This window comes from Psammomys obesus, unplaced genomic scaffold (genome assembly GCF_907164565.1).
Source record: "Psammomys obesus unplaced genomic scaffold, mPsaObe1.curated_primary_1811, whole genome shotgun sequence".
Classification (NCBI taxonomy): domain Eukaryota; kingdom Metazoa; phylum Chordata; class Mammalia; order Rodentia; family Muridae; genus Psammomys; species Psammomys obesus.
The window spans coordinates 12,601,469-12,625,636 of NW_026596079.1; the positions used below are offsets into that span (position 1 = coordinate 12,601,469).

At 43.9% G+C, this 24,168-nt stretch overlaps 1 protein-coding gene across 5 annotated transcripts in view; it reads left to right on the plus strand.

Annotated features, from left to right (window-relative positions):
• Asap1 (ArfGAP with SH3 domain, ankyrin repeat and PH domain 1) overlaps positions 1–24,168 on the plus strand; it is a 315,053-nt gene that overhangs the window by 274,863 nt on the left and 16,022 nt on the right. For 3 of the 5 annotated variants that reach the window (XM_055626359.1, XM_055626360.1, XM_055626363.1), the window contains 7 exons: positions 341–527; positions 812–897; positions 2,287–2,402; positions 2,531–2,598; positions 4,237–4,344; positions 6,204–6,432; positions 16,257–16,427. In XM_055626359.1, the coding sequence (XP_055482334.1) occupies positions 341–527; positions 812–897; positions 2,287–2,402; positions 2,531–2,598; positions 4,237–4,344; positions 6,204–6,432; positions 16,257–16,427 (965 nt within the window). The remainder of the gene's footprint in view (positions 1–340; positions 528–811; positions 898–2,286; positions 2,403–2,530; positions 2,599–4,236; positions 4,345–6,203; positions 6,433–16,256; positions 16,428–24,168) is intronic. The other 2 variants (XM_055626361.1, XM_055626362.1) reach the window with 1 other exon arrangement.

Here is a 24,168-nt window from a genome sequence, read left to right on the forward strand (position 1 = left end):
ATAAAAGTACAATCTTCATAATGCTCTGAAAACTTAATTTGTCTCAGCTTTCAAAATCTTTTTTACATATGCTGTGAATTTGAAGTATTCATAGCATGTTTCTCTATGTAGACATCAGCCATGATCTTTGTGTCCATTTTTGTGTCCATTAACTTTATAATTATATGTGTTGCCTACAGGTATCAGGAAATACGTATTTCCTTGTTTTGTCTCAGTTGCACTTGGTCTAAAACCTAATTTGTTGTTTGAAAAGAAGCACATTTAATTAAGAAAAGGGAGCATAGAAATCTTTCTCAGCTCTTGAAAAGCAGAAATGCTCTGACCATTTTGTTTGTTTCAGGACTGTACGAAAAGAATACATCACCGCAAAGTACGTTGACCACCGGTTCTCCAGGAAGACCTGTGCCTCTTCCTCAGCAAAGCTGAATGAGTTGCTTGAGGCCATCAAGTCCAGGGACTTACTTGCACTAATCCAAGTCTATGCAGAGGGGGTGGAGTTAATGGAGCCACTGCTGGAACCTGGGCAGGTAAAGCCTCACACAAGCCAGAGGATTAAAAGGTGAAAAGTAAGCATGTTGTGGTGGCATACTTCTGCAATCTCAGCACCTGCAATGAAGTGGCAGAGAGGAAAACAAGTTTAAAGCCTGCCCTGGTCATGCATTTATGACATTTAATGAGATACATGTGCGTTAGCTGAACATGTCTAAGAGAATTAGAACGTTGACGTGCTCTTGATAATCGCTTGGAGTTTGCTGGCAGTGAAGCTGCTAGAGGCATGATCACTTCATTCATATCCACCCTCCCTCCTCAGGAGCTCGGGGAGACAGCCCTTCACCTTGCCGTCAGGACTGCAGACCAGACTTCTCTCCATCTTGTTGATTTCCTTGTACAAAACTGGTATGCCTTTTGTTTTCTCATCTGAATGAACTGAGTATGATTTACTAGCACAAACCAGTCCTACAGAGGACCTGTTTTAGAACTCACAAGAGTTCTATGTGGTTAAAACTTTTTAGAGGCCCTTGAGAGCTCAATTGCAGCCCTTTATATCTGCCATTGTGGATAGAGCAACCATAGGCCACAGTTTGCCAATGAGTTAGTGAAGCTGTGTGTTAGCAAATCTTTACTTATATAAACAGGTTATAAGCCACATGTGGCATACTAGCTATAGTTGGCCAGCCTGTGCCCTTAATCAATAGAAAGTTCTTAAAGGCTCAGGTCAATCAGACTTGGTAGTTTTTGCTGTCATAGGTTTGATGTAAAACAGTAGTAACTTATTTGAGAGAAGGACACTGATGGGAGTAGAGTGCAGAACACAGGGGTTTTGTCCTGGCCAGACCCTTACTGGACTGTTCTATAAGCAGCACGCTTAGAGAAGAGCCATCAGAGAACAGCTGTCAGATAGAGGAGTTGAACCCCTGTAGGAAGAATGGTGTGTGGCCACAGCCAAACTGGGTAAAGGTCTAGCCTTCCCTCTGAGAGCTAACACAGCATAGTGGCTAAGAGTATTGTCCCCAGAGTGCCTGCTCATGTTCCAGTCTGTGTTCTGGAAACTCTGTAGGAGAGCACGGCAGCCTCACCTATATGATGGAAGGACCTATATGGTGGAAGAGGAGACCCAATTCCTGAAAGTCATCTTTTGACTTTCATACACACACACACACATATAAAACCAATAAATAAAAATGTAACTGAAAGAGCTAAGTGCATATATAGCTGAGGATATGGCTCAGTTGCCTGGTGTGCACAAGGCTATAGGTGCAGGAGGATGGAAGGAGAAGGCTGTGTGAAGCCAAGTGCACATTTATCTCAACACTTGGAGGCACGGCAGGGCATCAGAAGGTTAAGACCACCCTAGGGCACACAGGAGTAAGTCTAGGCTATATGATACCCTGTCTTGAAAAAAAAAAAATGTGGTATAATATGTCTGTGTTTATGTGTAGTTTTCCTCTCTGAGGTTTCTGTTACCCATAATCACACATGGTCTACCAACAGTAAATGGAAAAAAATCTCAGAAATAAATAATTCATGCATCTTTAATAGCTTTTGCTAGAGTATTTTATTACTCCATTTTATTATCGTTGTTAATCTTTTATGGGGTCTGCTTTATAGTGTGCCCACAGGTATGTGTATGATCTGCCAGGAGTAGGAAAAAAGTATAGGAAACACAGCTTAGAACTAGTTCAAGAATTTCTTAAGACATACCTCACCGATGAGAGAGGACCTACAGTCACACAGCTTTCCATTGGTGAGTAGCTCACATTTTCTAATAATGCTGCCATCTTTCAGTGGAAACCTGGATAAGCAAACATCCCTGGGGAATACAGTTCTGCACTACTGTAGCATGTATGGCAAGCCGGAGTGTCTGAAGCTGCTGCTTAGGAGCAAGCCCACCGTGGACATTGGTGAGTGTGGCCATTCTCAGGCTCTCCACGGGACTGAGACTGCACATACGCTGTACTTAATCATTGCTCCTTGCTGCTTGAGGTAGAATCCTAGATAATCATCTGAGTTTATTCTTCCGCTGTTTCAGTTAACCAAAATGGAGAAACTGCCTTGGACATAGCAAAGAGACTCAAGGCTACCCAGTGTGAAGATCTGGTAAGCAAAAGTACGATGGGAGGTTTGTTAGACATCGGTGGCCTTTCAGTGTATTCTGAGAGGCTGAAATTGGAAAAAGATGAAGCAAATTCATTTTGTTTCTAAATATTAGCTAAATAAATACAGATAAGTACTGAGGTATGTTTGAAAGAGTGAAACCATGGATTTGCCTTCTAAGTGCAGCTGTCACACTGGAGCAGAAAGGCCTTTGTGGGATTGAAGACTAGGACCATGCTTCATATTTGCCGGGATATCTGGCTGCTTTGCAGCTAAGGGTGAAGAGTTATATAGGAAGTCACTTTGAAAAACTGGACAAGTAGACTCAAGTGTAATGATGTCTTCATGATAAGCACCATCCTCCCTCCTGCTTCCCAGCCTTCAGTTCACATACCCCCTTTTTGCCCCCATAGTTCTTGCCTAATACCCTGGACCATATTATATTCTTAACCATAGTATATAGTGTGTGCTCTCTATGGCTGACAGCATAGTATACAGACTGAGCAAGTTGTAAAGAAAACAGGTTTATTTGACTCATGGTTCAAGGTAGAGGGGATGCATCTGTGGTTGCTTTTTTCCATTATGAGAGACATGGGAGTGCCTATGTTTCCTGATCTTTGTTCCTCTTCTAAAGCAACCAGTATTCAGCCATATGGCTCCTTCATGATAACCTTATCTAATCTTCATCACCTACCAGAGGCCCTGCCTTTTAGTACCATTCCTAAGTTCCTACCCTTTTAAGTCCTCATGATGAGGTTTAAGTTTTCACTTAGGGGACTGGAGATAGTGGGGCATGTTTGTATTCCAAGCACTTAGGAGGCTTAGGCAGGAGGAGCACAAGTTTAAAACAAACCTGAGCTACATAGAGGAGGCATTGTGATAGGATAAATAACTATGCATTTCAGAGGCCGCAAGTCCTAGCACATGGAAAAGAGAGTGTAAAAAAAGGAAATTGCATTCCATCGAGTTTGCGTTTCTCTACAATGTCAGATTCCAGGCCTGGCAGTCGTACTTTTGGGGCCAGAACTTATGCCACCATCCCTAGCTGTATTCTGTATTCTTGCTTTCCCTTAAGATTTATTTATTTTTCTTTTATGTATATGAGTTCTGTCTCCATGTATGTCTACTCACCACTTAGTGTACTTGGTGCCTGTAGAGACCAGAGAGCGTTGGCACTGGAACCAGAGTTACAGGTGGTTGTGAGCCGCCATGTGGGTGTTGAGACCCAAACCCAGGTCATCTGCAAGCATGGCAAGAGCCTTTTCTCCAGTACCTGATTTTATCCTCTTGGAGTTTTTTGAGACTGTTAACTCTGCTGGAATTTCATGAACAAAAAAAAGAACCACAGATTGGCTCAAATTTTAGCCCTTCCTCTTAAACCTGATGCATCTTGATTCAATTTTCCAACCCATTACCTGAAGAAAGTGATGCATTCAGACTCAAGAAAGGTTCTGCCTGTGTGTGGGTTTCCACAGTCCCTGAGCTGGTCATGCAGCCACCCAGCTTGTCTAGTTAGAGCTGTGCCCACAGGGCCGTGTCATTGATCCTTTGGGGATGAGGGAGGTGAGGTCTTGCTCAGTGCTTGTATAGTGGTGGAGTATTTGAGCATTTCCATTATTTTGCACTTGCTGTTCCCTCCAGCTTTCCCAGGCTAAATCTGGAAAGTTCAACCCACATGTCCATGTGGAGTATGAGTGGAATCTTCGGCAGGACGAGATGGATGAAAGTGATGACGATCTGGATGACAAAGTGAGTGCAAAGGGTGCGTGCTCTAGAGTGCTGCGCCCTTCCAGAGGTTCGGAGCCACTTTCCGTGAGATGCATTGATTTGGATCTTATGACCAGATGAATCACTTTGGTCCCTGTTGGGCACTACTTAACAGCTAGACAATAGAACCAGTAGGGAAGATGGAGTAAAAGACAATCATTTGAAGGAAGTGGCCCATGCAGTTATGGGGCTAGCCAGCCAGCAGGCTGCAAATCCCTACAGCAGTAGGTGCTATAGCAGAGTTGAGGCTGAAGGGGATCCGGAACTTAAACTCTTTGCTCTTTGGGGAATCGTGGTCACTGTTTCTTAAACTCTTCAGCTGACTGGATGAGGCCCACTGACATTTTGGAGAGTACTACTGATTTAAGCTGTCACCTTTAAAATGAAAGTTATATCTGCATGGATGTTTAACTGCAGCATAACTGCCTAGCCAAGCTGCGGAATTAACCATATAAACAACTAATTAATTAATACTCATAATTGTTATTTATGAAGGATTTACATATGGTATTAGTTGAGTTAAATATTTTTCTTTCATCTCAGATTGTCTTTTCTGAAACTCACAGAGATACGGTTATCGTCCCTAGAGAAAACTTAAACACAAAGAGGACTTGGCATCTTTTCCAAATCCTCCTAGCTGATAAAGACTAGGAGTAAGCCTAGGTCCCTGAAACTCTCAGAGGTGATGTTTAACTGCCTTTGAAAGTTCAGCCGTGTTTATCATCAAGTGTGTGCCAGGCATGTCCTGTGTGCCAGATAGGATATAGGGAATGCTCAGATAAAGAGGTCCTAATGCCACTCTCCGTTTAAAGAGGAGAGAAATCATAATTCAGATGGTTATGTGACTTCCCATAGTAAAAGTGTGGGGGAATTCCTGAGGTCTAGCTCCTCAATCTTGGTAAGCCCTGACTGTCTCATCAAGGAAGTAGCAGCAGAGACAGGCTTCTGAGAATAGGTGGGCATTGGCCAGAGAAAAGTAGAGAGGAGTAGATCAGCTCAACTCTGTGAGTGGAAGATATCAACAGAAGGAAGGGGAAGAGATGCCCTACAGAGTCATGAGTGGTTTTTCAGGCCCAACCTTATATTGTTACCCAAGCAGTCAGATGCCAGGAAATGTTTATTAATAGGACTTAGTTTCCTACTAGCCCCTACTCTAGTGTATACAGTGAGGAGAAGGGGAGAGAAGAATCAGGACCGTTCCGCTGCAGTAAGAGCTGTGGTCACCTTGCTGGACATACGTTAGCGGGTCCATCTGAAGTTTCCATGCAGTGCAAGGGATGCAGGTGATTGTAATTCCTACAGGTACAGTTGAATGGCGCTACTGCCACCATAGTGAGTGAGACACCATATGGGCAGTTGGAAATTGGTTTGCAGCCTAACAATATGGGTAGGATTTAGTGCTCCAAGCCACCACCATGTAGGTAGCACCTCAAAGCCAAGTTTGGAAGAGGGGTGAAGGTGATAGATTTGTACAGGAAAAAGGACTTCATGTGAGAAGTCATAGGTTTAACAGGCATGCTGTTCAAATGAGGCAGACACGTCCTTTACAAAGGAAGGTATTTGTTAAATAATGGCTAAATGTCACTGTGACCTTACCTGTCACTTTGGAATGCCATACTGGTCCCTAACTGCTGCTCATTGGTGGGACTGTTAGTGATGAGGATGTCAGAAGTTTAGTCGTCTTTTCACTGTGTCACCATGAAGCCGTGTTGATGGCTGACCACACACCACACGGAGAGCCACAGGAACCAGGTGACCTCCTGAACTCATGTTGCAGGGGTCTTCTGGACACCTCAGGGACAGCCCTTGAGTCTCATCTCATCTGTTCTTTCCCGTACCAGCCAAGCCCCATCAAAAAGGAGCGCTCACCCAGACCCCAGAGCTTCTGCCACTCCTCTAGCATCTCGCCACAGGACAAGCTGGCACTGCCAGGGTTCAGCACTCCACGGGACAAGCAGCGACTATCCTATGGAGCCTTCACCAACCAGATCTTCGCCTCTACGAGCACAGACTTGCCCACATCACCCACCACCGAGGCTCCCCCTTTGCCACCTAGGAACGCCGGGAAAGGTACGGGCTTAAGGAGTGCTTGTGGATTTGACATCTTGGCTGCTAGCCTGCCACTTAAGTGGTAGAATATGGAACCTGTGTCAAAGGCAGCTCAGAATTGAGACTGTGTCGTTTCTCAGGCACCAGAGTGGAAAAGGTAGTGTCTTGGGAGTTCTAGGTATCTTCTCGCATTAGCCTCCTGTGGATAACATGATTGTGTGTGTGTGTGTGTGTGTGCGCGCACGCCCATCGTACAGAAAAGGAAACCAAGAGAAAAAGAGATGAAGTGACTTTCCAGTGTCACACAGCCAATAAGTAATTGAGACTCAGTCAGAGAGCCTCATGGCTATAGTAGTATCCATGCTCTTTGTGGCAGGAGTATGCTATTGGCTCTTTGAAAGGCTACTTTTCTACATACTAAGGTGCTTCTGTGTTAAACATGTGACTCTCTGGACTAGAAAGTTGGTAGAAAGCTTGTCTTTTAAACATGAGGCCCTGGGTTTGATCCTCAGCGCTGTGTAAAATTGCATGCCATGGTTGAATAATCGCTGTTCTTCTATATAACCCAACTTTCATGCTTCTTAGTCTAATTACTTATATCTTTTAATTACTTCAATGTTCATTTCCCTTTCCTTTTATCCCTTTACATCAATTACTTCCCTCTCAAAAATATGAAATAAAATACCTGCCATAGTCACCTTTATAATCCTTCTATCACTCGGGGGCCTCCCTCCACTTAGAGGATTCCTACCCAAATGAATTATTGTTACTGATTAATTAGAAAAAAATATCAACTGTACTACCATAGCAACATCCATAGTTATAATAGCCCTACTTAATTGGCTGATACAGGAAGCAATTGACAGCAATTACTGTCCTCATAGTAAGTTTTAGGACAACCTGGATTTCATAAGACCCAGACTCCAAAGTGGGATGGGGGGTTGTCATAGTAGTAGGTAGTATTTGTGAAACAGTTGCCTCATGAGAAGCCACACACCAAACTTTCCTCATCCCAAAGCTTCCAAATGAGGTAGGTAATACAGGTTTTCATGTACCTGGGACCCTAAAGCAGATCCTTCTTGAACAAAACCCACAGTCCTATACTCTTTGATGTGGTGAGCTTGCCTAGGCTGTTGTTATGTGATGCCAAATACCTTCACCAGCCCAGCATCAGGCCAGTGGAGATAGTCCCTGTTCCTTTACCACAAACACTAGCCTTTTGTCCTTTCTCCAGAGTATATCCAGCTCTAAGGGTCAGTGTAGAGGGTCAAGTTAAGACCCAAAAGTGCTAGGGCTATAGCTGAGAGGTGCTAGCACTGTAGCTGCCAGAGAATCCTAATATGGGATTCTCCCAGCGCACTCAGCCCAAGTTAATACAGGTTTGCAGTGCCTCTTGGCATACAGTCACAGGCCTATTTAAACCACACTGGTGCTATTTTCTGGCAAATGTGAGCTTTATTCAAAACTGTTTTTCCACAGCTTATTCTCCATTGAAATCATGTTATAAATGGGGGCTGTGTTCTTAGAGAGACCCCAAATGGCCTTGTAGATCATAAAATAATAGGGACCCTTACAATAAAGCTTTGGCATGAGCAGTTCTCATCAAAGACAACAAGAGGCCTCAATAGCAATGGCGGCTGTAAGCCAAGTGTTTATCATTCTGCACACCCTACTAGGATACACTTATAAAGACTACTAACATATCAAGCTACAGATCCATACTGTGCGAGCCCTGTGCTGTCCTCCCTTCTGCAAAACCGTGCTCACCAGCAAATCATGCTTCTGGCAAGAGGACCGAAAGGACCCTGCAGACCCGATAAAGTGACGGAAGAACGAAGCCAGAGGATTCCATGTGCCCTGGTTCTGTAGTGACCTGTCTTGACAGGCAGAGCCTGCACCTGTTCAGAGAGCCTTCACTGACAGCAGAACCCAAGGACTAGTACACCCACACCATGCCACCCCCGCCCCCTGCACCCTCCTTGTGTATCTCACAGGGACATAGAGAACTGTAAAGTACGCCATCTGGCTTAGTGCCAGGCATCACCCGCCTGAACTGAATAAACTGTTAACTAGCTCTTTACCGAAGACCCAGAAAACAAAGACTACTTTTATTTAGTGGTCCAGCTACCAAAACAGGGGCTTAGAGATTTGGCGCATGGTTAACAACCATGGTTAAATCCCTCCCCTTTACAAATAAGGTCCATGCTTGAAAATAGAATTTGCTCTGCTGACTGATTGAGTTCCCCCTGGCAGCCTATGGTGGGATATCAGATTTAGAGCCTTGGACTGTCTGCTGCTGACACAGACAGGCAGTCTCTAATGACAGTTACCCAGCACTGAACCATAGCTGTTCTTGGCCAGCTGGGCTCACATGCTCTTACGTGTGGAAAACTTGCACTGTTAAAATGATTCTTAGAGGCCACTGTTCAAGTCAGCTGACACCCTGTGCAGAGATACTTGTGTTCTGTGGTCCCTGTATTTTTTCATTCTATCCTGCTTAACTGGCAGAACCATCTGCAAGAGAACAAAGCTGTCTGGATCAGTCATCCTTTGGATTGTCATTACGTTCTCTTCACAGCAAGGAAAGCCCCACTCCTTGATTATATAGCGGAAGCTAGCCCCACAGACAAAAATTTAGGGACCTCAGGATAATGGTTTCCTGTGATAGAACCGACACCTCTGACAAAGACCCCACAAATAAGAGGAGTGCAAAAGGCAGCAAGAGAAGTAATTTCTCAGAACACAGCTCAGGAGTATTTTCAGAACTCGCCAGGGGCCTCATCAGAATTCAGGGAAGTTTGATCTAAATTTCCCCTAGCCAGCACCTCCTGTAGCACTCTAGTAAGTCTCAGAACTCAGCAGTTCAGTGTCCCACATTCACCATCCTGAGGGCTCAGGCAGTTCATGTCCTGACCTCTTTGCAGAAGGGAATCCAGAGAGGATCAGTGAAAGGTACAAAGCGAAATGTGTTGTCTGTTTCTCGTGATCAGCAGACCCCCTGCCCAACACTATTTAAACACAGGTGCCTCCGGCCCACTGGGATTTTTTTTTTTTTTAATCTTTACATTTGAATGCTAGCATAGAACTTTGGTTCCTTTAAAGTGAAGAGGATATTGAAGGACTAGCACTGTGTGTATCCCAATTTACAGACAAGGAAACTGAGCCCTAGTGAAGGAATTTCCTTCAGATCCCACGATGCTGAAATAGAGTTATATCAGCCTGTGCATAGCAAGTCACCTACGACCTTCTCTGCTTGTTGAGTGAGTTCACCTGTCTGTCTCTTGCCTGCTTCATGGAGCGGGCCTCAGAACCCACTGAGACAGTGTATGGAGAGACACTCTTGTTAGGTCTGCTGGACTATAGCTGCCACTGCTTCTGGAGCAGAGGAACATGGGAGCAGCATAGCTGCATGGCCCATCCCACACAACAGGTACTTGCAGATATATATTGCTTGCTTGGTTGGTTGGTTGGCTAACTTAATGATGTTTTACAATAATGCTAAGGTTTAGAACCATGTCTCTCTGCCATTGTTCATCTTCATGCCTTTTGATGTCAATGGAAAAATGTGTGCCCACTGTGGAATCATTGCCTCTCACAAGATTGAGAACTGAAGGAAGCACCTGGCACAGCACTGGGCACCTTATGGTCCATCAGGGGTGGGTTCTCCGCCTGGCTCTGGTACCTCTCTGCCATTGTCTCTTTTAAGAAGTCTTCAGGGAACTGTGGACCAGAGTGAAGTCACCTATTGGCTGGATTAATGTGTAACATAGCGAGACCTGACACATACCTGCTTCTTAATGGAAAGAAACTTTATAAAGTAAAGAATGAAAAGTCTGCTCTCAAGGAGCAATACTTGGTGTGAAGAACTAAGTTTCTAAGCTTTTTCTGAACCAGAAACAACTAGTGTGCTAGAATCCAGAATTATGGACCACTCTAAATAGCACGTGGATACTTGTGAATACTAAGCCTGTATTTCACGCATACTTGCTGTGATAGAGGCCTCCTACTTTGTGAATGCTCTAGCTCAGACTACAGCAGAAGCTTGTACCAAAAACAGCAGCATACCTGGTACAGAGAGCCACAGTAAATACAGCCAAGTGACAACCAGTGCTATCCTTGCTTTCAGTTTAGGTGGCAAGACTAAAATAAACTTCCTTCATTAATTAAAGAATATAGTTTGAGAATTAGAAACGATCAGACAACTCCATCTATGTCAGGCCATACCACAGCTGCTTGGACAGCCATGGATCACCTTTTGAGGTTTGTTTCCTCTCCAGGAAGCTCCCTTTCCTCTTCCAAGGAGACCCTGGGATTCCTTCTCCACAAGGGCCAGTCCAGCCCTGTGCCTCTCATCCTGCTGAGTTTCAGGATCTTCATCCCAGAAGAAAAGATTTGGTGTTTGCCTTGCTGAGTCACTGCCTCCAGCACACACAGTAATGTGAGGAGCAGATGAGTCTGTGCAGTTTTGAGTGTGCTCATTCAACAACTATTCCAGGAGCAGGAATACAGGGGGGAGGGAAGGTGGCCTTTCTGCACTCACTGAATAGTAAGCAAGCATGAAATGCACCATCAAGTCAGTAGGGGGCGCTGCAGGAAGAGAGCTAAGCTTGTTGCTTTCACAGCCAAGATTTCCATTTCATCCTGCCCTGTTAAAACTACTCTAGGACAGGGTTTATGGATCATTGTCTTAGCACAGTGCAGAGAGAAGGGTCATCTGTGTCAGGTTATTAAATGCATAAGCAACAGAACCAGTGAAAGAGTGTCACAGAAATATGCACCTGACGGAAGGAAACCAGACCATGTGTCATAGGGAAGTGACAGTTCACTTGCTAGAGAGCTCTGTATACAGTGTTCACAACAATTCTACCAAACACATCTGTGGAAACAGTTGATACACAGCATCTCCTTCTCTGGGAGGTCTATAGTTGACGTCAGAGAAAAGTGGAGAGAGAAAGAAACCCCCTCAGCTTCCTGCATGGCTTGCCATCTGGAAGAGCACCACTGGCTGAGTCCTAAAAACCTAAGAAGTATTTTCAGCAGCAGTGCTAATACACTGGTGACTTTATTTTTCCTTGGGCTTGTATCTCCTGGGACAGTGGGCTTTGCCATTAAACCTCATTAGATTTAGATTTAGATTTAATGTGGGCTTTATTTTTTTGTTGTTGTGGCCCTTACCAAGTTTTCCACAATTCTTTTTATTAGTATTTTAATAATTGTAAAAACTTCATTATATTTTAAAAACTTGCAAATAAAAGTATCATATACCAAAATTAACCAGACCCCAAGTCTATACAAACTTAGTGATCTTATAGTTAAAATAGGCATTAAGAATGGAAGCTGTGATGTACCACATGCCTTTTTAGTTTTTGTTGTTGTTGGTGGTGGTTTTTTGGTTTTGGTTTTTCGAGACAGGGTTTCTCTGTTTTGCCCTGGCTGTCCTGGACTTGCTTTGTAGACCAGGCTGGCCTCGAACTCACAGAGCTCTTCCTGCCTTCCCTAGTGCTGAGATTACTGACGTGTGTCACTGTACCTGGCTCCACGTGCTTTTTTAAACATTGCACATGAAACACCTTGGGCTGGCCAAGAACTTTGTCTCCAACAAGGGCCACTGACCCAGGCTCTCTGGTCAAGTCACCTGACTTCTAGGGTATAGAAAAGGAAGCACAGAAAAACCCAATTTCTCCTGCAAGGGGGGAGGTTGTGGTATATGTATACATAATTGTTACTGAGCCAACCCTTACTCCCTTGAATCCACTACTTTTCTCTTATCAATATCAGAAAGGGACTGAAGAGCAAATGAAAATCCAAGGCTGTTGTCTATATAAAGATCAACAAGCAGAAACCATGTCACCCTGATAGCTCCGTCCTTCCAGAGTCCTCTATGTAATTTCACAGTGCCTGACTTTTATTTACTGCTAGTTAAGGTAGTTTAATATATGCTTTCCAGGCATTTAAGAACCATACTATTAAAAAAAAAATGGATCGGCTACATGAGAGAATTAGCCACATAAATTTAAGAGATCTATTGTATGGTCATTCAGTGCATTCACTGAATCTAGGCTGCCTATACAGATGTAGCCAATGGGTAGCTCAGGCTTCATGTGGCTTCCCTAGTAAGGGGAGTTGGGGGGGGGTTGTCTCTGACATGGACTCTGTTGCCTGCTTTTTGATCACAACCTCCTGTGAGGGCCACCTTGACAAGCCACAGGGGAGGGATGCGCTCAGTCCTAATGCAACTTGATGTGCTGGGTTGGTGGGTGGGGGAAGGCTCCCCTTTTCTGTGGAGTATGGGAGGGAAGATGGGACGGGGAGGAGAGAAAGGATGGGCTATGATTGGGATGTAAAATTAATTAATCAAAAAATAACCCCACCCCCAAAAAATCTATTGTAGGACATGTTATTATAGCAAGTAATAATTGCTTAGAGAGTAGATTTTGAGTGTTCTCACCACAATACGTATGTGAGGTGATGAGTGTTAGTTGGCTCATTGAACCATTCCACAATGTGTACGTGTTTCAAAGCAACATAGTATGCTCTATGAACTTACACAATATTGTTGATTAAAAACATGAAAGGTAGAAAATGATAGAACTTTTATCCATATTACCAGAGTTACTTAGGTATAACTTCAATCATTAACTCTTCCGTAAGACATGTTAGAATGTATAAATTAAAGATCTATAGACAAGCCTTTTAAAAAAACAACTGTCAAGGCATTTTTCAAGCCATTTTCTGTGAAAGTTTATTTAAAAGTTACACCTCTGTTTGGTCTCCAGGATAGAACACCTAGGTTTTCAACTTTACTGAAACCAAAATGTACAACATACTGGGACATCATACTGCTGTCTTGGACCATGAATTGTATGAACATGCATTGAGTGCCCAGACTATGCCAGGCGCTAGCACTAGGAGACAGAAAATCAGTCCAGTCTCTCCTATGGAAGCTTACAGGTGGAGAAGGAAGAACAGTCATTGTGGTGCAAAGCAGTGGATATCCTAGTCCCTGGAAGCCTTGTTGAAGTCTAGACATTAGCAGCAGTCACTCCAGGGAGGAGGGGTGTATTAAAGAAAAATGCTGGATCAGGTTGTGTTTGAGTCCCCCTTTTAAAAAGCAAGAGCAACAAAATATATTGTATTGAATTTCTCAAAAAATAACATAAACATTTTTAAGTGGAAAGGAGGTGAAGAGAGATTCCCCACCTGTGTGACTGGGTATCCTATCCAGAGACTAGTCAATCAGAGAAGCAAACTGTTGTCAGAGCTGATCACGGTTCACTGTGTACACCTTCTCTAGCCGATTCCCTAGACTCTTAGATCTAGATTCTGCCTGCTTGGTAGTGACTAGGTGACTCTTACATATGGTCATCCCTCAAGTCACATATACATATACATATATATATATATATATATACATATACATATACATATACATATACATATACATATACATATACATATACATATACAATCTCTGGTCGAGATATGCCTCCGTTAGCATTTTACTTTGCTATTTGGTTATGGACAAAATTTGGAGCCTCCTTATGTGGCCTTTTATAAGATGCACTTCACCGGAAAATCCCTAGATGGCGATAAAGATGAAATTACAAGAGAAACTCAACCATTGTCTATTGTCTATTATGCATTTGTTTCCATTTCCTCATACTGAACATTGTTGTTTCCCTCTTGGGCCAAAGGCAGAAGATACTATCCTGGACCTCAGGAACCGGCAGCACTGACTTGGGAGTGCCTCACCAGTCCCATAAACTGCTTTGTCCTAGATCTATAAACTGCATCCTGTTCTATGGGATCTATCATGCCAAGCACCCTTGCCTTGTATACATGATAGGACAGTACTAAACCCATACCTCACAGGATTATATTGAAAGCCAAAAGGAATAACATCTCCAGACATAACTGATGACGGCAGAACATTGCACGGGTGTAGGCTGTCGTAGCAGCCTCTTTATTGTGAAATGGTATCTAAAGCTGTAGATTTAGTAAAACTAGTAGGCATTGATTTAAAGTAACCATAAAACTATGGTCCTGTGTCACATCAGCAAAACAGAATCAATTCTATAACTATGGTCATTTAATCTTAATACACATTGCTATCTTATTGAGATGATCCATGTCTACTGCCAAATCAGGCTATCTTTGAGAGTTAATGACTTATTCCTTGTTAGTACTAACCATTAATTAATAATTAAAACTACCCTGAGTTTACCCAAGAAGAAGGCTAACAGTAATTTCTAGATTGTCAAGTATCTCCTGTTGGAATTAAATATTTGGTAGAGCATTGTTAACTTTTTTTTTCACTCCTGTTTCTGTTGCCTCCCTTTTTTTCTCCCTAAATGTTTATAGAAGCAGTTATTTGTGGAGATGTTTAAAGCAGGGCCATGGTAGTATTCCCTAGAGAAATACGTACCCAGTTGCCCAGCATAATGCCTGACATGCACCCTCACTTCAAGAATGTATATGGTACCCCAGAACTGCTTCCAACCCAGCTTCATTAGCTGTTGTTCAAGCTTCAAGATGGTTTGGGATTTCCAGAACAATTCAGAGTTAGAGCAAACAGAGGTTTGAAGTTCTTTATTTCTAGGTCATCATAGCTCCTTTGTTATTCAGGGAAAAAAGTTTTGTTTTTTTTTTTGTTGTTGTTGTTGTTTTTGTTTTTTGTTTCGTTTTGTTAAAAAAAACTTGTTTGCTGACTGAAAGAAAAGCTGTATTTGTATTAAAAACTCTGCTGGCTGAATACTCTGGCCTGTAGGCCACTGACTCACAGCACTCTGCTGACCCTCTCTTGATCTTGGTAGCAGTGTAGCACGCCTTCCTCCTAAGTAGACTGAGTGATTGCCAGTGAGTCACTAGTTGAAATGTGTGTGTGTGCTTTCTTTTCACCATTGCATCTGAGTGAGGGACTAAATCTGTGGGCCTTCTGTGCTGACTAGTATTTGGTACTATTGTTGGGTTTTTGCTTTGCCTTGGTTCTTTAAATGAGTGCTCATCAGATTTCTAACTGAATTATGATTCTTGAACTCCATGATCACCCTGCCTTGGTTGGAATCACGGGGCTTGTACCACCATATCTGGTGTGGCTGGCATTTTGCTCCTTAAAAATACTCTTTCTGTGTTGTCATTTTTTAGCCAAGTTTCTTTGTCCCCATCTACTTATCACTTTAATTCTTATTGTGTTCTTTCTCTTTTTTGCTTCTTTGAGAACTTCATACAATGTATTTTGACTTCTCCCAGCTCCATCTCCCTTTTTCTAGCCATTCAACTTTGTGTCCTTTCTACTCCTCCTCCCTCATCAAGTACAGTTTGTGCTGCACATTTATTCTTGGATGTACGGCCTTCACAATCCATCAGGGACCACGCCCTTAAAGAAAGTGATTCTCCCTCTCCCCACAGCCCTCAACTGCCAATAGCTCTTTAGCTAGGGGGCAGACTTTTTGCCCACTTCCCTTCTTCATGCTGTGATCCTATCTGGCTTGAGCTTGCACAGGTCTTATGAGTGCTACCTCAACTACTGTGAATTCATATGTGCAACATCCCTACTATGACCAGAAAACAGGCTCCTTGTGCTTATCCATTGTTTCTGGATCTTACACTCATTCTGCCCTCTCTTCTACAATGATGGCTGAGCCTTGGGAGAAGAGGGTATGATGTAGATATCTGGCTTAGAGCTGAGCATTCCACTAACTATCAAGTTTTAAAGCCCATTTGTGAGTTGGTGGGCTGGTGGACTCCCATGTTATACCACATTTTGATGAGTAATTACATAGTGGCTGTTCTGTGTCTGTGAGACTGGGATTAACCCTCCTGCCCCCATTCAATTTCCTTTCTAGGTCCAACTGGCCCACCTTCAACACTCCCTCTAAGCACCCAGACCTCTAGTGGCAGCTCCACCCTATCCAAGAAGAGGCCTCCTCCCCCACCACCCGGACACAAGAGAACCCTGTCTGACCCTCCTAGCCCACTACCTCATGGGCCCCCAAACAAAGGCGCTATTCCTTGGGGTAAGTTTTTCTAAAGTCAGGGTCAAAGCTGCCCAGAGCCCGATAGTTGGGGGGACTCCAGTGGACAGTGGATAGTTTGCACGTTAGGAAAACCATCCACACTGCACTCATACTGGCTGAGGGCTTAACCATGTATGAATATGACTGTGCCTGCCTTCTTAAGCCAGGAAACATTTTGAAAAATGTTTGGGGGCCACTGAAAACCATAGTAATGAATATAATATCCTTTGCTATCATCAGAAAACTGTTTTTAGAAAATACACACACACACACACACACACACACACACGATACCAAAATCTACAGTTGCCCTAGTTTCTCTTATATAGTGGCATAGTATTTGAGTAACCTAGCATACACACTTTTAAATTCTCTCTAGACAATTTATCTAATGCAGTGTAAATGTGATGTTTAAAAAAAAAATGGATCCATGTTTGATATATACAATTTTTCTGAAATTCCTTTACCCCACAGATATGGAGAGCCAAATATAATAGTAATAGGAAAAATAAAAACAAAACAATCCACTCCTTTGTGCTAACCAGAGTAGTTTCTTATGAAACAGAAATTCTATCCTGGACATTCTTCTTCACCCCTTTAGTGGCTTCCTGCTGAGGTTCAGATATCAGAGGCTTTCTATATCAAAGCCCTGGAACCTTGCAGAAGGGGCTCTGCCCTCTGCCCTTCCTCTCCTAGCCTCTCCATGCAGTCTTTCTGAGGACCTTGCACACCCTAGAATTCTCTCCTGCCTTGTTTGCATCCCTGGCACCTCTCTTTTTCCTTCTGGAACACTGTTAGAGTTAAATTCTTTTGCATGTTTTGTCTGCCCCACTAGAATGAGAGTACCATGAGAGATGCATCCTTGTCTGTCTTACTCTGTTGAATGGAATCCTGCCAAGCAACAGCTGGATATCCAGGAATCTCTTGAGACTGAGTTGCCTTACCTAGAGTCAGTATAATCAGCTAGCTGATGGGCACTGGTTGTAAGGTCTTACCTTACCTACCAAAATAAATAAATAAGTAAAGCATACTAACAGCAACAGGAAATCCTGGACTTTGCTTCTTGCCTGCTGTCTGGCAGTGATACAAGGGTCCCCATTTAGTAGCCCATCAAGGTCCTGGCCCACATGTGAACTCTGCCAAATGAGCATGTTAGCCAGCTCTTCCCACCAGTGGATTCTGTGGTGACATTTTTGCTGCCTTTTTATAAATTGGGTTTAACAAGTGATAGGTAATTCAGTTTATTGGTCTTAAAGGGTTCCTCAAAGCCTATTTAAATTGTTTTATTTTAAGAGTGTCACACACAGTCTTCCCCAAATGCCACAGGATATGTGTGTGTGTGTGCACATGCTTGTACACAAATGTGTATTATGTTGTAGCCACTCATCCTTTGACTCAGCAGGCCTATCCAGAACACCTGCTGTGTCTGTTGCTTAAGCTTTCTCAAGATCTTGTATCCATGGAGTTCATGGTTCAGGGAGGAGCTCAGAAGTTATACAAAGTACAGTTCCTTTAGTATTAGGGTGCATGTGTTGGCCAAACTCTATGGAAATGCTGGAAAATGGGGTGTGAAACTACATAAAGTCAACACAGAGAACACATTTGTGATGGGTCTGTATGAAGCAGAAATAATCAAGACAAAACAATATGAAGTATGCAGGCACATAGGATCCTTAACACTGATGACACCTGGATATTGCATTTTAAGACTTTAAAGAGCTCCTGAAATCTGTCCAAAAAATACAGGCTTTGCTCAAATAACATTCCCCAGAAGCCACAGACTTTCTCTGTGGACTTCATCCCACAGGTGAATATTCTCTCTAGAGTTCACTGGGCTTTGATCCTCAGCTTACTTCCTGTGTGCTCTACTGTGCTCCTTATAGAAACAGGGACATCCCTCAAACCAGTGCACTACATTTCTGTTTTCCAGCTCAAATGTTATCTAGCACCTGGCCATTTGTTTTACCTGCAATATTGGTGGAGTTCAGGACTTTTCCCAAAGAAATTCTGTTGCTACCACATTATAAAAGTCACTCCCTACCAGCAAGCTGGGAGCATCAGAGTCTTTCACAGCTAGGACCTCAGCCAGCCCTATGGGACAAAAGTCAAACTCTTCCTTCAGCAACCGTGGCACTGCTCTGTATGGCAGGAGAGTGGTGAGCACTCAGACAACCAGAGTGCTATCTCAAGGCTTGTCTGTGGGTGGCCGGTGTGCACATACGGGAGACAGATGTTTGTGCAGACACGGCTGAATAGCATCGGCACACTGAAGGTGCCTGGCTGGACTCCTGACCATCAGAGGAAACTTGCACTGCTTCTGGCATCTGTACTCTGCAGAGTGATTGCTTCCTGGTGACCCTGTCCCCTGTCTCCTGTTGCTGCCATCTTCCACAGCAAAGGCAGGGGTCAGACTGCTCAGTCAGCAGCCAGATAGAGGTCAGCCTCTGGATAGCATCTCACTGGTGCTGAAGCTTTACTAACTTTCCTCCGAATCTCTCTTCTGCCCTCAGCCCTTAGAGAAGGGTTTCCTGGGTAGATACAGCTAAGGAAGTCTGAGTAGCTGCCTCTCACCAGTGTGCCTTACTGGGGGCATCAGGATCCCAGTTCGCATTCTGTCCTCTTCCACCCTCCCTGGGCCTTATCATGACATGCTGTCACAATGTCAAGCATGTCCTTCCCTCTACTTAGCTGTATCGATGCTTAGCTATCCTTTAAGCCCTGTTCTACTGGAACTTGTTTCAAAGACCCCACGCTGTTTGTCTCTGGTTGAGTATTGTCCCAATCCTCCTGCTTCCTTGCCTGTCCCTCTCAGCACACCATCTCTGTGTAGTCCCTAATGTAGACCCTACTATTATATTCTCCCCATGCTTTCTTTGTTTTTTGAAACAAAGTCACTATACTTTAGGCTCACTTTGAAACCATGGTAATATTGCTTCAGACTTCTGATTACTGGCATTATGGGTGTAAGCCACCACATACGGCTTTTAACAAGTATTTGTCCATTGTTCAGTGACTCAGTTTCTCTAACAATAAAACAAGTACTAGTACTGTCCCTGTGCTATGCATGGAGTTGTCATGAAGGTTTTGTGAGGGGAAGAATGTATGAAGTACAAGACTTAGAAGGTGCTCGGCAAATATCACCTGCTGTTTTCAGTTGTCTCGGCACCGTGTTTTGCTGGATGGCCAGTCCTATACTCCCACATGTGTCTAATGAAGCTGTATGTATTCTTGGCTACTGTGACCAGGCCACAAACGTGGCCCCTAAAGACAATCAAAGCCTATTCCCATAGTTCTACAAGCTGCAAGTCTGACATCCAGCAGAGCCATGTCCTCTCCTAGGGAGCTAGAAAAGGGATCTGTTCCTTGCCTCTCTCCTTTTTTGGTGACTGCGTGTCCCTTGCTTTTTTTAGGCGCCTTAGTGTATGTGCCTGCATGCGTGTGCGTGCATGTGTCTACCCTGGAGCTTACCAGTGAGCTGAGCTGGCTGGCCAGCAAGCCCCAGGGATCCCTATCTTCACAGCACTGTAATTTCTAGTGCACTACGATGCCTAATTTTTATATGGATTTTAGGGATCAAACTCAGGTCCTTATTCTTGCCTGGAAAACACTTGATAAGATGAACCATCTTCCTAGCCTGGACTTGATACTCTGAGGTATTGCTCCTAGCCTTCCCCCTGGTATTCAAAGATTCATATCCATTCCACAACCAAAATAATTGGACACAATAACACTTCCTTTCAGCCCCCACCAAGTCTGAATCCTCTGTCTTGGCTCTTGTACCTTTTAGCCCTCAGAGAATATGCTACTCAGCCATGTAGCTAGCAGTAGCCAGCAGTCTTACCAGGCATGTGACTTGACTATAGTTTGGCAGCCATTTCCCTTTTCTTTGGTTTGGTTTGGGTTTTGTTGTTGTCGTTGCAGTTTTCAGGAGGTCTTGGGTTTTGTTTGTTTGATTCTTTCTGGGGTTTGTTTGTTTTGAAAATAGGGTCCGACTGTATAACATAAGCTGGCCTGAACCCAGAAAGTTCCAGTCACGTCCTCCCAATGCTGGGACTGCTGGGTGTTCCTGTCATGCTCCTGGACTTGGAACCTTTGGCATTCAGCTCATTTGTAGATGGCTGTGACTGATAGGACCTACCTTTACTGGTGTTGGTGATGAGTTCGTGAAGCTTGTAAATCTGACCAGACCTCCACAGTGGCCTTCAAGGAGGGAGAAGGCAGTTTAAGGAGGAGACAGATTAAGGAGGAGTTTGGCAATGTAAGATGAATGGAAAAGAATAAGCTCCTCCCAGAATCCAGAGCATCAGGTCATAACCTGTGGCTAGAAATGGACCATAGAGTCTTACAGGAAGGAGCAATGCAAAAGAACACAGCGAGTCACATAATCAGCTAGCCATTGGCACACCTGCAAGAAGGAGTACAAAGAGTGTCGCGCAGCTGCTTCACAGAAGAGTTCCTTACTTTCCTGCCAGACACTGTCTTACTTAGGACTTCTTATTCACGAAAGTACCTGATCCTTGCCCATAGTCTGGGACAGAACACACTGTTTCCTGGGCTTTGAGGATTCTAGAGTAGAAAGTTAAGAACTTTCCCTGGTTCTCATAGCTGGAATGTTCAAAGCCATTTGCGGCTAAGAGCCTGCACCATGTCCATACACTGCCTTCTGCTGCAAGGGATGGCTGGCGAAGGGCAGGAGAGTTGGTATTAGGCTGTGCCTCCTCACCGTGTTTGTCTCTTTGCTTGGAATCAGAATCCTGGAGAAGGCATTCTCCTTGATGGAGGTAACACAGGCCAACACCCATGCACACACACTCACTGGGTGTGCCTCTTTGTCCCCTGCAGCAGCACACTGCTCTGTGGCTCCAGCCTTGTCCAAGCAAGAAGAAACCTTCCAGGCTTTTTTCCTGCCAGAACTGTAATGTCTACAGTGCCCAGAATAGCCTGGGAAATCACATGGCTAACGTCCTGCTTGGTGGTGAATTCAGCCATCTGTCTCAGGAGACTTCTCAGGCAAGCTCGTAATGAGAAAGCAAAGGGGCTAGTAGGCAAGTCCAGGATCTGTGGGGACCCCATGACCTTGGAAGTCACATTTCATTGAACTTTCTTTTTTTTTATTTTAATTTTTTTATTTTTATTAATTATACTTTATCCACCCTGCATCCCCCCATAAGCCCCTCCCTCCTCCCCTCCCAGTCTCACCCTCCCTCCCCCCTCTCACGCATGCCCCTCCCCAAGGAACTTATCTCTTTTTAAATTGCCTACTTTAAAACAAACTAACATGTGTTTTAATGCATACATATAAGTGGTAAGGAAGGAAGAACAGAACCTGCCTTCGTTGCCTCCAGGAATCACCTCTGACCAGTGAAACCTAAAGTCCATGTGGTTTGTTTTGTTTTGTTTTGTTTTAATATACTACATGGGAAAAAAAAAAAGAGAGTTAAGACTCCCAAGTTGTTCCTCGCCTGGAAATCTTTTAAAATATAAAACAGATAATTTTTTCAGTCCTTTTTGTGCTAAGCCCTCACAATCATCCTGTAAGATAAGATGACATCACCCCAATTCACTGACAAGGAAATTCGAACACAGAGACGTTAAACTACTTGCATAAGATTTCCAATTGATAACTTCAGAAGTGGCATTTGAACTCATTTCCCCTCATTGAATTCACTCATTGAATTCACAACCCCACCCTAGTTCACTGTTCCAAGAGATTCCTGCAGCCTTCGTGCTGCTCATGAGTAGCTAATACTCTGATCTTTTCACAAAATCTTAGCCCATAGCTTCTAAGCTGAATGGTGAGTAAAGCAGAGAATTGACCTCAGTTTCTCCAGTTGCCTACCCAGCAACTGACCACAGCCTCTTCTTACTGCCCCTATCTGACATACCCAGAATGGAACTGAGCTGCAAGTTCAACCTGTGTTGAGGGGGAGGAAAGGGTTAACTTGCTTATGTACTTTTAGACCTTCTCCATCCTTCAGAATTCTTCTAAGCCTGATTTCTCTTACCTACACAGTAGCCAGCCTAACTGTAAGAATGACAGGATTCTTGTTAGTCCACCACACCTGGCTTCCCATCCAGTTCTGAGAAGTTAGTTAGCCCGCTGCATCAACTACTCTGTTCTAGACCCTGTGTGGGAGGTAGGATTATAAAGGCACGGGAAGAGTTACTGTCGTCAGAGTACCAGCTCATAGACTATACCAGCATAGTCCCCATCATGTTTTATCATAAGAATAATTTCCATTTGTGTCATGCTTCCTGCAGACCAGGACTGTGCTCACAACCCATAGCTTATCTTCCAGTGGTTTCTTTTGTAGTGGGCACAACTGTTAATCCTATAATGTGGGTAAGGAGATAGAGGATTAGCAGAATAAGCAACATCCTCCAAGCTCAAATCCAGACCAGTGGTCCAGCCGAAATTCAGAACTGGGCTTGCCTGGCTCCCAAATCTGTACCCTTAATTTCCTCCCAGAAGAGGATAAGGGCATCAAGTCAGGTGGGAAGATGTTTGTTAGATGTGCAAGAATTGACCAAGTGTGGGAGGGACAGGCAGTGCAGGTGAAACAAGAGGGGCAAAGTTGCAGAAGCCACAAACATTTTCTTTAGAGGACAGCAAGTCATTTTGCGTGGCCAAAGAGGGACATTAAATGAGAACTATGGACACCCATGCCTAGCTGGAATGCTGTAGTACTTACCTATGCAGTAGCAGAGAATGACCGCAGTGGAGCCTGGGACCATCTCGTGCTATCATCCAATTTCCATCTCCGTAACTGTATTAAATAGTCACTTGTTGAAAATGTTTTTTCACAGAAAGGGCATTAGTGGGAACAACAACTTATTCTTGGGCCTTCCCCTTGGGCCTTTGTTTTTATTCATATGTAGATTGGAAGAGGTGATCATGCTATGTCTCATGAACATGATTATCTACATACACTTAGCAGATAACCATGCTTGTAGTAGTACTCCATGAATGGTAGGTGCTCCCAGGGTATCCTGAGGGCCTCTGTAGAGCACACGGCTCTGAGGACAGGATTCTTGGCTTCGGCATAACTATGGAACCTGCAGTGATTCATCAGCTTAGTCTCTTTCTTATCTCTAGAAGAGGGCTAAAATGTCAGTCTCTCATGTTGTTCAGAATGGCAGCTGACAGAAGAGAACACATTTGACAGGTGTTATTCTGGACCATGGGGCCCACAGTGGGCTGGGAAATAGTTAAGTTACTTCCTCATCCCCGAATTCCTGTAGGAACCCTGAGGCCCAGCTCTGCCTTGCACTTCTCCCACAGTTTAGCCACCACAGAAAGCACTCTGCCCACCTGCACAATGCACACATTTATCCCCAAGGGCCCTTCTGTGTGGATACTGCCCCACTAGAAATTCTCCTACCTCTTCAAAGTATCATGTCCTCACTCACCAGATGGACATTTACAGAACTTTCTTCATTTTCATTGCACTGAGCCTGGCTCTAGCTCATCCTGCAGTACTAAGTCATTCCTGTATGTAAACCCCCTGAGCCAGGTCCTAAACTCTGGTATAGCATCGGCATATTCATAGCCCTTGTTCTTCTGGCTCTGCAATCCTGCCTTGCACATAGTAGGAGCTAAACAGTGTTTATACTAAATGGGTATCGACTGAAAGTGGCCATGGAGCAGTAGCTGGTTGTCAGTAACTCACCCACACATGGGCCCTCATTGTGAGTTCAGTGTGTCGTTCCTGTCCAGTAACTAGCCTCTAGATCAGGAGTT